General features: G+C 39.9%; 1 protein-coding gene and 1 pseudogene across 1 annotated transcript; both read left to right on the forward strand.

The window, feature by feature from the left end:
* The first annotated feature begins 6720 nt into the window (after positions 1-6720).
* On the forward strand, positions 6721-7736 carry LOC119913359 (ovarian cancer G-protein coupled receptor 1-like). The gene is made up of 2 exons (XM_038732771.1): positions 6721-6823; positions 6929-7736. The coding sequence occupies exons 1-2, from the start codon at positions 6750-6752 to the stop codon at positions 7440-7442; spliced, it is 588 nt and encodes a 195-aa protein (XP_038588699.1). The 5' UTR covers positions 6721-6749; the 3' UTR covers positions 7443-7736.
* A 4349-nt stretch (positions 7737-12085) lies between these two features.
* LOC119913414 lies at positions 12086-15381 on the forward strand (annotated as a pseudogene).
* Positions 15382-16012: the final 631 nt, after the last annotated feature.

The following is a 16012-nucleotide window of genomic DNA, read 5'->3' on the forward strand; positions in this document are numbered from 1 at the left end:
TTTGTAATCAAGATCACTAATCACTTTTTTTCTGAGCTTGGTGATAGAAATACCATTGTTGTCCAGGGGCTGACTGCATGATCTTCAAATACGTATACACAGATTTTAATTAAAGTGCAAGTCTTGTTTAAGAGCACTACCATTTCAGTTTTAATTGTCAAGTGCGCGAGAGAGCCCTCGCACACTTGACAATTTGACAGTGGGACGGCCCTCACGGACTTCCCTGGAACGCGCCTCAAAGTCTGTGAGGGTGGACATTGGGATTGGGCCCAACTATCCTGCTCTCCAGTCCTTCTTATCCTCCAGGTACTGATTGGAATTAGGAGCAGCTGCAACCAATCACTTGCTACAGCGGTGAGGCAGTTGGAAGGGCTGTACATGGAGAGCACAGGAGAGCAGCACAACAACACATGAATCCTTATGGTCCACCTTTATGTTCATGGTTTATGGTTAGTATTTAGCAAGTAGTAAATGAGGTGAATTTTCAATACACGTGTGCTACGGAGTAATCAAGGGGAACTTTTGGTTTAATAAAATGCAGTGAAAGATGGATTATGGATATGCATTTGGTTTGGACCTTATCTCTGTGAGACAGGACGCTGCGTCTCTAGCAATATCTCACCCATCTGAGCTGACTGCTGCTGTGACGGTCCAGAGACTATGCTTTGAAGCAGGTTCACAATGTTTCAAGTCCGTCTTAAAACAATAGTCAGGTGCCACGTGTACTTTGAAAGAGCCCGCTGTAATCTTTCCTTCCGTTCATTCTATCCAATAACAAATCCCTTCCTAATGTTCTTGCAGTAATAGCCTAGTGATCCTCACCCTACCTTTGATGTGTAGCTTAATAGCTCTGTGCCATTATTCTTTATAAATGAACTCCTCTTGTTGTTTTTACTCCCCTCCAGGACCATCAAGATCCCATTCAGCAACGTTTATCAGCATGTGTGCACGTACCGGGACTTTTACTACAAGACGTTTGAGCTTCCTGATTATCCTCCTTTGGCTTTGAGCTGCCCCTGCAGCTGCTGTGCCATGGACATGTCTGACTGCACCTTTGAGAGCCTGCAGCCTTTCTACTACTAGTCTCAAGTAATAGCAGCATAAACACTATGCATATAGTGACTTTTTGTATCAACTGTTGTTAATAAAGATTGTTACATTTGCCAGGGCAAAATGATTATGCTTGTATTTGTCGTGCAATTAATCTAGGGGAAATACCCACACTGAATATTTATTGGAACTTCCTTAAAGGTAAAGACTGTTACTCACTATCAACTATATGTTTCGTGTCACATCCAGCAAGCACTACTGTGACTCTTACATCTGAGATCTGATATGTCTTTGAGGTCATAGTTTGTATGTTTAAGGAAAACAGTGATGTGCAAGATTAACTTGGCAGCAACCAATTCTTGTGGTCCACACCATCTCATCTGCTTGCTGGTGTGCTCAATGGCTATGACAGCTACAATAACCTAGCTTGGAAAATAACAACATGGAACAGTGAATTTGATGAATTCACTGTTCATCAAACCACAAATGAGACAAGAATTAGATTTTAAAAAATGATAAGAGCAGAGTGTTTCTGTTCGCCGGGCCTCACTGATTACAGTACAAAAACACAACTTTATTACGTCACTGATTTTGGTGAAACTGGATCATATTTTATGGAGAAAATATTTTCTGGTTTTCCCCCTGATGTCCTCCGGCTACTCTGCCTCACCTTTCATCGATTTATGAAGTTTTTCGAATGGACAGCTTTACTTGTTCTTAGTAGTTACTATAGTCACTACCAAGCAGGCAATAGTTGTCATTTCACTGTCTGGGTTAACTATAGACCCAATTTAGTCCGGCTATGAGTAACCCACTTCTAGCCACAATAACCTTGAATTTGGTTACATGATGTTTTTGCGATATTAACATGCAAGGTGTATGATAAGAGATACATTGAGATTCACAATGTGACACATATTTATGTTGAAAATACTCTGAAAAGGGCATTTTGCATAATATGGGACCTTTAACAGCATAGCTGAGACAATCAAGCTTTCTTTAATTCAACTGGCTGTAACATATTTATATCTCTCAGTTGCCACACACACACAGGTAAAATCACTCTTTCTCTCACTCCAGTGACAGATGTCTGCAGATGTGACATAAATCTTTGGATGCATTCCTGAAGAAATTACTTGGAAAAAGCCCTTTTGTCAACCAAATGTGTATTAATGTATAAGTTAACTAATCAATCAATTTAGCCAACACTATTAAAGACATGTTTTCTTGAAGAACAGTCCAAATATGATGTAGAATAAATAAATTGTCCGTTCATGAATTTATTCCACACAGCAAGCTGGATAGAAAATCTGCTTATCATCCTCTGATCCATGGTAGATAAAACCATCACTCTTCTCTTTATATACAGTACCTAAGATGTTTCTAAGTGCTGCACCTCTTAAATTTATTATTTCTCCTGAGATTTCTCTTATTTTAAAAGTTTATTTCTAAAATTGTATTTTAACTTTAGTGAAAGCAAGTCAAGTTTATTCTGTTTAGCTTTTTGTATTTCAGTCAGTTTCTATTCGTCGTGACAACAGCTACCAGCCTACAGATCAAGATTAATCATGCACAGCGCCTGCCTACAAACTGCCAAGAATAATTCTTATGGCAGCTTTTGCAATCATCTAAGTCATCGGGTGGCATATGAGGTCCAGCCCCCCGCGACCCTGTACGCAGGATAAGCGGTTGACGATGGATGGATGGATGGATCAAGCCTTCACTCATTTCCTCTGATATCTGAAATTACTTACTCCTTTTCGCTATCACCAAAGTGGACAACAATCTACATTGCAATTTAAACAATCTATTCCCTACATCTGTTCTGATCTTGATTTCATGCAATAATCATTAATCATTGTCAACACCTCATTAATTCACCTTTCTCACTTGGTAAAAAAACATTTAGCTATGCATACATTTTTTCACGTATCACCAAGTATTTCTTCAAAAGTGGAACTAGGATCAACGTATTGAGAGTATTACAAGTCAGGTACTAAGACTGATTCATTTGATTAATTCTATTAGTGTGATTTCATTTCATTTCCTTTTAATTCCCCCACTGTGTCCCCTTGAAGGAGTGTCAATATTTACTTTAATGCAGTCAACTGTGTTGTTGCTTTGGCTGCCTTAAATGACAGTATGTTGGTGTTCAATTTTGCTGTTCTGGTAGCTGTGGTGTAAAACATTCTCATATCGTTTCTCATTTGTTAAAAAATATTGTGCACCATTTATTATGATGTCTGAAACTGTTAAAAAAAATGTCTATCAGAAATTATTTCAAAACTCTAGCCAACAGGACGGCCCTGCATATTTGTGCCCTTCTTACTTCCTTTAGAAGAGGAGGTGCAGATTAACAGGAACCTACTGCATGTTGTCACTCACCATATTTACTGACTGTTTGGATGCAGAAGACAACATATTAGACACTGGTGTAGGGAACTCATTCAGGTGGAGTCTCACAGCTTTCAAAGGTAAATTGTTTACATTCATTTTTCTTATGTAGAGATGATGAGAACTGCAGTCATGAAAATGAATATTAATTTAATATTTATATGACTATTAAAAACTAAAAAGACACAAGTTACAAAACTTGAACCTTACAGTTTGAGTGAGTGATGTCACTGAATGATGTAGATATTAAAAAACCTGCTCCCTTTTAATAACCTGACCTCTCAAACGGGTTTCCCTCAGAGGAATGGAGGACTACTACATTAACAACACCTCACAGGATCAAAGCTATAATTACAGCAACATCACCACTGACTACTATAACAGCAACTTCAACACCACGCAGTATTACAAAGAAGTTCCATTCATCATGCAAGTGCTGACATACATAATAATCGCCATCGGTCTTCCCTTGAGCCTCATGGCCATCTATGCTCTTTATTATATGGTATGTACATTATGAAATATTTATTTATTTCCAGTCTATGTCGTGTGTCTGTCTGTAAAGTATTTTAGTACAAAAGGTTTTAATGACCTATATATTTACAAGAATAATTTACTTCAACTGATTGGACCCTAAACACATGCAGTTTACATATGTGGCTCAATCCAGCCTTAACAACTTAAAGAAAAAGAAAAATTAGTTTTCAGAGCAGTTTGTGCAGCATTGTTTGGGCTCAAATTATGTTTTTGACAAGTAGTGGATTGACAAAAAATTATATAGACATTCATGGAGTCCAGATGTTGAATTATAATAACACTAGTGATCCTCTGACCTTTTTTTTTATTTTTTATAAATGTCTGTTAATTTGATTTATAACTTAATACCTGCAAAGTTAATGACATTCCGTCTCAACTGTACTTTATTACTAATTAGTAGATTTTAGCATGCTAACATGTAAAAGTAAGATGCGACCAACCTCAGAGGTATAATTATGGTGCCCCAACAAGTGCTTGTGATATAATATTCTTGAATATTATTATTCATGACTTTAGTAACAAAGAGTAGATACGCAACACCTGTGCAAAACGATGCTGAAAACACATGTTAACTTCAGCAGCTCCGTGCATCTCACATTCCCAACAGAGCAAGGCTGTGCTTTGGATTATACATTTTTTTATTGCAAACCTGTACCAGCTACGTTACCCGATCATAAACTGTCTGACACACATTGCGCTAGAGCAGGTTTGCTTGATTCTCGTCACAGCGTCTGCCAGTGTCGCATCAGCTGAGTGAAGTGTCATCTTACGGAGTCGACGCCGTTATTTAGACTGTAGGCTACATTAGTTTTAGAAAATTGATGTATGGCGTGAGGGCATGTAAAAAGTGTCAATTGCGTTGGCAGCTCTGTGTTCCCCAGCTGCTCTACTTCAACTCTGTCATGTATGGGGTTCCCTGATGGAGAGGCGCCGGGCGAGCAGGCAACAAAACTGCGCTCAGGAGCCTCCCAGTGAACATGGCATGAACAGGACCAAACACAGCCTCATTAGTTGACTCAGCCAAGAGCCAAACCGGCAAGAAAACCACTCGTACTCTATTCGTAGCGATCAAACTGGCCTCCATTGGTCTCGGAGGCTGTGTGCGATCCTGGGTCCGGCAGCCGGGAGCTGGAATCAGCCTGCATGAAGAGGTTTTGAGCGTAACCACATTCAACTACTGGATACACGCCTATCAATATCTGCGACAAATCCCTTCCTAGCATTGTGTTTTTACAGGAAACATAAACCAGGGCTGCCAACTTTTCAATTTAGTTTGGAGTGAGATTCGGTATTGGAGATTGATCCATTTTAGGCCTTCTGTGTCATAACCCACCACATGGGTCGGGGTCATCACTCTTTAATGCGCATGTCACAGCCATATGCATGTGTAGATGAAAAGCCAAGTTCATAATCATGGTCAGATCAGTGTGATCAGGATACTCCAGACATGATGTCGACCAAACCATGTATCGGGGAATCTTCCTTCCCCAGAATCTATGTGTCAAAACCAGAGACTGTATTTCTTTTAATTCTAGAGAATGTATAGAATATTATAGGTTAGTTCATAATAAGCAAGAGTGTAGGTTTTTAGCATTAAACACTTAATTTCCTGCACTCTGGAGAACATTTCTGCACCAGTTCTTGCCTTTTCTGCATCAATTTATGGAGGAAATGTTTTAATCTAGGCTATCCACAAAACTCAGGCAGCAGGTGACTATTTAAAATATAAAATATACCAGAATATAATTCAGTAGGTCTCTCTCTTTCAAACATTCTGTACTTTTTTTCTTTCATGATTTAGTCTTCCCTCTTTGTTGTGTCTTTGTTCAGGGAAAGTCTCTTTAAATGTGGCATCTTTTCACCTCGAGGATAAACTCGAGGATCATTTTATTTCAATCGCTTATACATTTTTATATTGCATTGTGTCTCTGAGTGTATTGCTCAGAGACACATTGGTTTCTCACAGTGGATTCGAACCCGGGTCTCTCACACCAAAGGCATCCATTGCAGCATCACCATAAATTAAAATTATTATGTTGTCTTTTTATTGATCTTGTAACGACCTGCCAAAGACTACAGATGGAAAAAAAGCCTAATCTGGCATATTTGCATAACCAAAAAGCCACTATGTTCATTAATATACACTGTCCCTTTTAAATAAATAGATAAATAAATAGATTAACATTGTGAGACCAGCAAAAAGCTTTGAACTGCATACAATTCTACATCTAATTTATTGCATCTGCTAAAGCGGCATTGCAATGTAAAACTTACAGAAAGCAACTAGGTGGCGATGGAGCAGTGGATAAGACACATGCCTTTCGTTTGAGCGACCTGAGTTCAATTCCCACTGCAACATATCCACAAATGTGTCCATGAGCAAGACACTTAACTCCTAGTTGCTCCAGAGGCGTGTGATCTCTGATGTGTAGCAATAATAAATTGCTTTGGATTAAAAATTAGTAAATGTAAACTCACTGCCAGTGATGCATGCACTAGTCGGGAGAGAGTTTTATGTTTTGTAAAAACCACACTCATTGCTGCTGTTATGAATATGCTGTTAGTTAAAAGTCTGGATAGACTTGCATTGTTTTTTATTTAGTTAAATACTGTATATACATAGTTTCTTTACTTTTACCAATGTTTTCCTGCAGGTGCAAAGTGATCAGGTTGCTCCGATCTTCGTCATCAACCTTCTCATTTCCGACCTCCTTCAGTTCTGCTACATGATTGTTGAGGTGTCTGAACCTGAGCATAAAGCAATACAAATGGTCTCCGGTCTATTTTACTTCTTTGGTCTGTTTGCCAGTGTTGGCTTCATGGTCTGCATCGCCCTGGAAAGGTATCTGTCTATCCAGTATGTGTGTAGCTCCTTCTGTGTCTGAACATTATATTAGTTTATAACTCTGAAGCTCCTCAAAGACTTTGTGTCCATCTTGTGTTACAGGTATTTGGTCATCGTCCACCCGCTGTGGTACCGCTTCAGACGAACCATCAAGACCTCTGTGGCGCTCTGTGCTGTAGTGTGGGTCCAACCTTTTGTCTTTATCTTCGCTTTCTCTTTCATAGATCAGGCACAAATGGCCATCGTCATCTATCTACTCCTTCCCTTCCCATTGTTAATCTTCTTCCTGGTTGGGACCTTCAAAGCCCTGTCTGCTTCCATCTCGGTCTCCTCTGATGAAAAACGACGAATTGTGGGAATTTTGGTTCTGGTGCTGCTTATATACACGTTGCTGTTCCTGCCCATCATCCTTAACTTCCTAAAATTATGCATATACAACATGTATGACATATATGAGGATATACTCACCACCCTGTCTCTCATTTTTGTTAGGTTCAGTCCTCTTGCAGACTTAGTCCTGTATGTCTTCATGAGGAAAGGGACCATAGACAAGCTTTTGGCCTCTGTGTGTTGTTGCAGAATGGATAGCAATGATATCAGCAGTCCATCAGTATGAATGATGACAACATTTCCGAGAGGGGTCCAACTGCAGACCTCCACTGTCAGGCCGGTCAGTTTTTTACATCCCCACAGGACATAACGTGATGCGTTTCTCCCTCCCAACACTATATGGCACTGCACTGGTGCCCTGACAACCTCGGACCTCTCGGTCCGTGTGGTAAGTGTGCTGTCTGCTTGCATGCTGATGGAACTGTCTGCTGTGTGCGGGTAGTGCATCGCGGTTCAACACAATGCTCCCTTGGTTGTTTAGGAGTGAATCGTTTGCTGTGCGGGCTGTCTCGATCTGGCCTGTGGCTTATTATGTGTGTGCGCTGTGGAACTTTGGGGGTATGTATGCATGTCTTTCGTATTGTATTCCATTTGATTGAATACATACCATGCGAAATATAATATAATGGTGCTAAATCTTCCCTTCAGTGATCTGTCTTGGCTCTAAGCGGGCTTGCTGGTTTTAGCATCTCTTTGTTGGTTGGGTCTAATTATTGTATATTTAGTTTGTAAAGTTGGCATTTTGTGTGTGTGTGTTTTATTTTTAACTTTCTGTTTTTCATTTTGGTTTGTTTGAATTAATTTGCATGTTTTGATTCATTTTTGGTGTTTTGCTTTATCCTGTATTTTAAATAGTATATTGTATATTAAATTATTAGGCCCATAATTTTATCCAGTAATGGCATGCCTTCTTAATCGGTATATGTAGTTGGAATGTTTTTCTTCTTTTTGTTAAGTTACTTTTGGTGTGGTTGTTTCTAATTAGCATTTTGTTAATAAAATTATTTGTTTAAATGTGAAACACACTCTGCCCTGGCCTTATTTCATGCGAACCTGTGTGACTTATCAGTATTTCCTAGGGTGAATTTCCCCAGGTGGCGTTGTTGGCAACTTATCTAAGTTATTATGTATTTAAATAGAATCACACCCTCGTCTTGCTACAATAGGTAACGTTAGGCTACACCAACGGTGGCTAGCAGGATGGGCTTTTTTACCCTTTTGGTAACATAAGCTAACGTTAATCATAGACTGTATGAAGCTACTGTGTATTTGTTTTTTGTAAAGCATGTTGCAAGGGCATAGCTTTGCATTTGTCTTAACATGTTGACGACGCTCAGGTTAGTTATTTGTCTAAAAGAAGATAAAATTGTTAAATCGTTTAGACCGTTCGATGTAGCTTTTCACACTTAAACGGTGTGCAAAGACTCTGCGGGGTGTATGAATTGATCTTAGTTGAATTTAAGTTTATGTACTACAGTGTTTCCCAACCCTTTCCTGAAGAAAGTTACCCCCTGTCCTGCATGATTTAATCTCTCCCTGCTTCAACACAGCTGCTCGAAGCAGCTTCAGGCTTCAGAACGAGTTGATAGTTTGAATCAACTGTTTTGGAGCAGTGAGATATTTAACACACACACACACTTATTTAAACAGTTATCCACATAAAGATATTACTCCTCACCACAGCCACTCTTGGCATATCCTAATTTTCGTGATTTAGATAACAAATATTGATAGTGGTAGATATTTTGATGGAACATGCCAAGACCCATGCATTCAGACTTTTAAAAAATGTTTTGGATAATGCAAATCAGTCACTGCTGCCAATTCCTTTTCTAACTGTGTAATCTGTGTGTGTGTACAGTGACTAAAGTAAAAGTATTATTACAGTAGGCTATTGTCTCCGTTCATTTTTAAAAAGTCGATATTTGCTAAATTATCAATACAGGTATACATGTTGTATTGCATGTGTGTTCGAGTTTGATAGCCCACATAGTCCAGCAGGGTTCTAGTTACGGTCCATAAGGAGGGTCTGAGCTCTTAATCATGCATCTGTGGGGGTCAGTAATTCATTTACCAACAACCATTATTTTTAATCGCAAATGTACATTATACACTTACATTACATCGGCGGCACGGCTTTTGACAACTGCCACAAAACAGTTGTTGCAAGTATTTTGCAATCCTAGCCATGGCGAACTATCATGTTTACTGTAAGAGGGCCCAGATTTATCTCTGTAGATGGCTATCACTTGTCTAAAATTGTGATTGGTTAAGGGGTGGGACTAAGAAGCAGAGCAGATAGGAGTTAAATCAGTCAGCCTGCTGCTGTAAGTGTGTGTTTTTCTCTAAAGGTATTGACCAGCTGCAGAAGTAAGAAAAGTGTAAGTTAAGTATACAGAGGCAGTTAGTAGCCTAGCTGGTTATGAAATCGTTTGTCACACCGCTAAACAGTTTTGTGCATTGTACTGTGTTGTGGAAGGCTACTAGTCGGCAGAAAGCTACAGATTAGCACCGTCACCAACAGCAAGGTAACATCTGTGATGGCCTGGGGCCTGGGGGTTGGCCTGTTCTCTGTCCTTTTCTTTTCAGGTCTGTCTTCCTGTTTGGTTGGACACACCCACCTCGTTGGTGATTGCAGCCACCTGTTTAGTCCTTAAAAAGCTGTGGTGGACCAAGATGGCTCTCTTCCATCGCGACCTCTCTCCTGGAAGGCGGGTGCCTTTCAGGAGCTCCTTTTCTTTTGGTTGTTTGCTTTGAGTATGAGTTCAAGTTTACTTGTGTTTTGAGTTAATTATAAGTTAAAGTAACTTTAATAAAACCTTATAATTCATTTAAACTGTTTTCTGCGTGGACCTTCCCTCTTTGTTATGTTCTTCCACGAGCTGGGCATAACACATCTTATGGACACTGGAGCCCACACAGAGCCACAGACAGTGCTGCGTGTGACCGGATAAGCACGGCTGCACCACTGGCTTTGAGGGAAACCATCCTGTGCTTTTCTTCATCTTCATCTTTCTGAAGGTTGCCAGAAACATTCACTTGCAATACCATGGGACAGCCAAGACTCAATGCATTGGCCATGCAGGTTGTCAAAATGTTGATGTCATATTGGCCTTTCACACCACCTCATTTTCCTTATTTCATAATTACGCTCATATGCCGGCACGCTGCGCTGTATAGGGAAGGAGCTGGAAAGGGGAGTCAGATTTGATCTGCCTCTAAGCCGGTAGTAACACAGCCAGAACAATGTCTGTGTTAAAAGTCATGGCCTGGAGAGCCAGATTGCTGTGGGAAAGCACTCACGGATGCAACATGTTGAATGTGCCATTTTGGTTGAAATTCTTTCCACATTGATTGCGGGATCTCTGTGGAAAGCATCTCTAGAAAGGGTCTGTATCCCTAAAAAGTTGTCTGTGCACATTGTTGTGGCCTTCAGTGGTGTTGAGCTCACTGCTGTAGGCTCATTTGCTCTGAGCTTGGTTGTGTCGGCTTAAATATTGCATTTTTAATTTAGGTTAGTGACTAGGGCGACGAGATGTTCCGAAAAATTTGTGACAGTCCCGAATTATAGCCGCAAACACTTGTGCTCTTTTCCCCTTTTTGTTTTCTTGTGGTTAGTGGAAGTTCCAGTCACGAGGACAGGGAAAGTGTAGCTTCAGGCAGCCAAGGCGGAGAGATCTTCAATTCAATTTTATTTATATAGCGCCAGATCACAACAACAGTTATCTCATAGCGCTCTGGTTAAAAAGTGGGGTATTTTGAGAATAAAAATTCATTACCAAGTCCCAAAGTAACAGAGGACTCCTATGCTAATTTCAATCTCTTCCAAATCAATCATCTTGTTGATAGTGCTGCAGGCTCGCTGCGAATGACACTCGGCTCTGTTGCCTCTCTAAAAAGAAATATCAAGTTCACTGGAATTATGTTTCCCCCTCCCCCGTGTTGTGTGAATTATCAGTGGTTCTTGCACTACTACTGATATGGTTATGGTAGGCTGGGACCTAAAGCAGAGGGATGTTTTTGAAGATTATAAAACTGCACGTCATAGTGACTTCAATATCACCAGAACAACCAAAACAAATGTGTGTCAAATGTCATTTCTTACACATAACATTATATGTTTTTTACAGTAAAACTTCGTCTCATTGAGGGTAAAAAAAAAACATGTTTATGTTCAGATAATAATTTGCAATATAATTTATATATAGCTTGCCTTGAACTTCTGTCTACCGCAACACAAGGTCTGCTGAAGTAAAAACATGGTGGTAATGACATTTCTGCTAACATTGCTAATAAATTGCAGCTAGCAACGCTACGCTAGCATTGACTCTTAGCATCTAATATAATTCTTACACAGAATTAATTTATTTTAAAAATGCAGTTCAAAATACACCATTACTAAGCTGTAAGGACACACAATAAACACAAAGGTGATCTTTTTCTTTTCTTTTTCACCTAGTGTGGGTGGGCCTTCTTCACTAGGTCACCTGTCATCCATATGTTCATTCACTAACTTCTGTTTCTCCTAGGTTTGAAAGGAGACATTATTTAACTTGTTCAGTGTTGTATATTGGGTTTAGACCGATTACACTCAGATTAATTTGTTCTCACTCATTCCTTAAATATTTGACTGATTAAGTAGCTTATTTGTAAGAATATTATTCACAGTGCTTGAAACATACTAAGGACATAGATGACTAACAGTTAGAGGATTTTGCTGCTGTGCTGAATGTCAATGGACAGTTTGATGCTTTGCTGTGGAAGCAGGTCACATTGGAAAGCATTCTTATGGTGTTAGAGACAAGTTTTGAGTACAGCTTCCACTCCAAGCCTACAGGGAGTGTTTGATACTCAAACTTAGCTCATACTCACTTTTAGCTGAGGTGAAGGCAAAACTCTGGCCAGCATGGCCCTAATACATATTCATGCCAGACTTCTTTTTACGCTATCTTAGAAGAGGAGGTGCAGATTAACAGGAACCTACTGCATTTTATCACTCACCATATTTATTGACTGTTTGGATGCAGAGGACAACACATCAGAGACTGGTTTAGGGAACTCATTCAGGTGGTCTCACATCTTTCAAAGGTAAATTTTGTTACATTACTTTAAAAAATATATATTTTTTTTACTTTTGTAGAGATGATATGAACTGCTCACATGAATACTTTATGAATATATCAACAGAAAAGACAGCAGTTTTTTAAATTCGCTATGATTGTGGTTAAACTATAGGTACACTGTATTTGTGTGAACTTGCATCTCACAGCTTAGTGATGTCACAGAACAATATTAGATAGATATTAAAAACCTGCTCCCTTCTAATAATCTGATCTCTCAAACAACAGGTTTCACTCTGAAGAATGGAAGATTACTACAATAATTACGGCTCACAAAACCAAACCTATGAGCTCAGCGACTACTATGAAAACGACATCTATGACAAGGACATCTATGACAAGGACAATGATTACAAAAACATTGATTTCATCACATATGTGCTGACATGCATAATCATTGCTATTGGCCTTCCTTTGACCCTCGTGGCCATCTATGCTCTTTTTTCTCTGGTATGTACACTGTAACAGATTTATTTCCTGTCTGTGTCGTGTGTCTGTCGTACAGTCTGTCTGTCTGTAAAGGATCTTGATCTGGCATGGGGGCTAGGTTTCAGGGGGCTGGGACAGAGGGTTTAATGATCTATAATGAACCTATAAATATATAGGAATAATTTACACCATAATAAAAATCTACATTATCATTTCACTTATAACCAAACTGAAAGAAAAAGCTAAAATAGTTGTAAAAAAAAAAATTTGTTTGTCAAAGCAAATTGTGCGGAATTACAATATCTCAAAAAAGTAAGTACACGCCAAACTATTTTGCAAATATTTTGATTATATCTTTTCATGTGACAACACTGAAGAAATGACACTTTGCTACAATGTAATGTAGCAAAGTGTCATTTCTTCAGTGTCCAGTATAACAGTGTAAATTTGCTGTCCCCTCAAAAAAACACATCACACAGCCATTAATGTCTAAACCGCTGGCAACAAAACAGAGTACACCCCTAAGTGAAAATGTCCAAATTGGGCCCAATTAGCCATTTTCCTTCCCCGGTGTCATGTGACTCTTTAGTGTGTCAAGGTGTGAATGGGAAGCAGGTGTGTTAAATTTGGTGTTGTCGCTCTCTCACTCCCTCATACTGCTCACTGGAAGTTCAACATGGCACCTCGTGGCAAAGAACTCTCTGAGGATCTGAAAAAAAGAATTGTTGCTCTGCATAAGGACAGCCTAGGCTATAAGAAGATTGCCAAGTCCCTGAAACTGAGATGCAGCACGGTGGCCAAGACCATACAGCGGTTCAACAGGACAGACTCCACTCAGAACAGGCCTCGCCATGGTCAACTAAAGAAGCTAACATGTACTTCCATGTACTGAATGCCAACATGTACTGTGACATACTGAAGCAGAGCATGATCCCCTCCCTTCAGAGACTGGGCTGCAGGGCAGTATTCCAACATGATAACGGCCCCAAACACACCTCCAAGACGACCACTGCCTTGCTAAAAAAGCTGAGGGTAAAGGTGATGGACTGGCCAAGCATGTCTCCGGACCTAAACCCTATTGAGCATCTGTGGGGCGTCCTCCAGTGGCAACCTGTGAAGCTCTGGTGAACTCCATGCCCAAGAGGGTTAAGGCAGTGCTGGAAAATAATGGTGGCCACACAAAATATCACCACAAATTTGCACATTTTCAGTTCGGGGTGGACTCGTCTGTCTGTCTGTCCACACACGTTAGTGGTAATCATGGCAGTCAATAACTTCTAAACATCAGCATAGTAACATTGTCATTGCCAAGCTCAAAAAACAGTAGGCCTCCTTGATCAAATACTTTGCCTACTTTAGCGCAGCAGGTCCAGCAACTCAGAGCAGGTGCACGTGGAGATGCTGTTGATACTGAGGTAAATTGTACAACCTCAGTTAATCCAGTGAAAACACAATTGAGCTCTGTTAACATGTAACTGTGACTCCAGTGTGTTTGATAAATCCAGCTCATGTGTTTGAGCCAGAATGCTTCATATCTGTGGCTGAAAATCTGCTGCAGAAGCTGCAGGAAATCTGGCTCTTTTGGTCTCATTACTGCAGGGATTGGCCAGTGTGTCATATCTGAGATTTCTGCTTGATGGAAAAAGTCAGAAATGGCTCTGACTGCAGCTGCTGGGCAGAGCAAGATGACAGATTTGGGAGGAGGTGGACTTCAACATGTTCACAACTGCTTGTTTACTTTTACCTGCAGGTGAGAAGGGGTCATGTTGCTCCGATCTACGTCATCAACCTTCTAATTTCTGACCTTATTCAGCTCTGCTACATGATCGTTAAGGTGGCACAACTGGATGTGGAGATTCATAACATCGTCTCTTCTTTTTACTCCTCTGGTCTGATTGCCAGTGTTGGCTTCATGGTCTGCATCTCCCTGGAAAGGTATCTGTCTCTCTATCCAGTATGTGTGGAGCTCCTTCTGTGTCTGAACATTATATTAGTTTATAACTCTGAAGCTCCTCAAAGACTTTGTGTCCATCTTGTGTTACAGGTATTTGGTCATCGCCCACCCGCTGTGGTACCGCTACAGACAAACCATCAAGACCTCTGTGGTGGTCTGTGTCCTGGTCTGGGTCCTTTCTCTTGTCTGTGCTGTCCTTTTCAATTTATTTTACACAAAAGTGGTCATGTACATAATCATCACTATCTTCTTCCTTCCCTTCCCACTGTTAATCTTCTTCCTGGTTGCGACCCTCAAAGCCCTGCCTGCTTCCATCTCCGTCCCCTCTGATGAAAAACGACGAATTGTGGGAATTTTGGTTCTGGTGCTGCTTATTTATACACTGCTGATCCTGCCTACAATCATTTGGTTCCTGGGAGACGGCCTCATCAAACTGTCTTTCATGTTTGTTAAGTTGAGTCCTCTTGCAGACTTAGTCCTGTGTCTTCATGAGGAAAGGGGCCATAGACAAGCTTTTGGTCTCTGTGGTTTGTTGCAGAATGGACAGCAATCAGCAGTCAATCAGTATGAATGATGACATCATTTCTACAGTCAGCTCCAATCAGGCAGAGACAGAGGGAGGGAGAGAAATGAGAGGAAACACATTTGATTTAGTTTATTAAGAAATAATATGTCTACCCAAAACTGTATTGTTTTGCTTTTTGTTCCTTTTTTTTGTTGTTACCAATAAGAAACAAATTTACAAACTATTTGCTTATCTTTATTTTAGTGGTAGGCATCCGAGCAGGAGTTTTGCAACATTTGTTGTGTGTTTGGCAATCAAATCTTATTCAACTGACGCTGCTTTAAATTAAATTTCTAAAAATCCAATAAAAAATCTTTCTATGCAAAACTGTGAATGTTTGTCTTTGACCAACTCAGTGAATTAAAAACAGACAAATGAAGGTTCAACAAAATCTCTGCTGGTTAACAAATCTCTATTGTCTATATGAACATAGTCCAACCTGCTGTTACCAGGGAGGCATCCTGCACTTTCTATTCAAATGACCAAATTATGTTTTCTCTTTACTCTTATAGTTTCCAGACTATTTCATATAATAATTTGGGCAGAAATTATAAAGTGTGACAGGAACAGTCACATCAAATAAAAACAATAATTTTTCATATACAACTTGACCGCAACACCAAAGAGCCGGCTCGTTGGTATGGCAGTCACACACACATTTAGTTGGTCCACTGATCCCTTCCAAACTAGCATCTTATATTTTATGCGGATCTCTGACTGTTTAGGCA

The sequence above is a fragment of the Micropterus salmoides genome, unplaced genomic scaffold (assembly GCF_014851395.1).
Source record: "Micropterus salmoides isolate LMB-PRFRI ecotype aquatic unplaced genomic scaffold, ASM1485139v1 Ms_hic_scaffold_2, whole genome shotgun sequence".
In the NCBI taxonomy this organism is placed as follows: domain Eukaryota; kingdom Metazoa; phylum Chordata; class Actinopteri; order Centrarchiformes; family Centrarchidae; genus Micropterus; species Micropterus salmoides.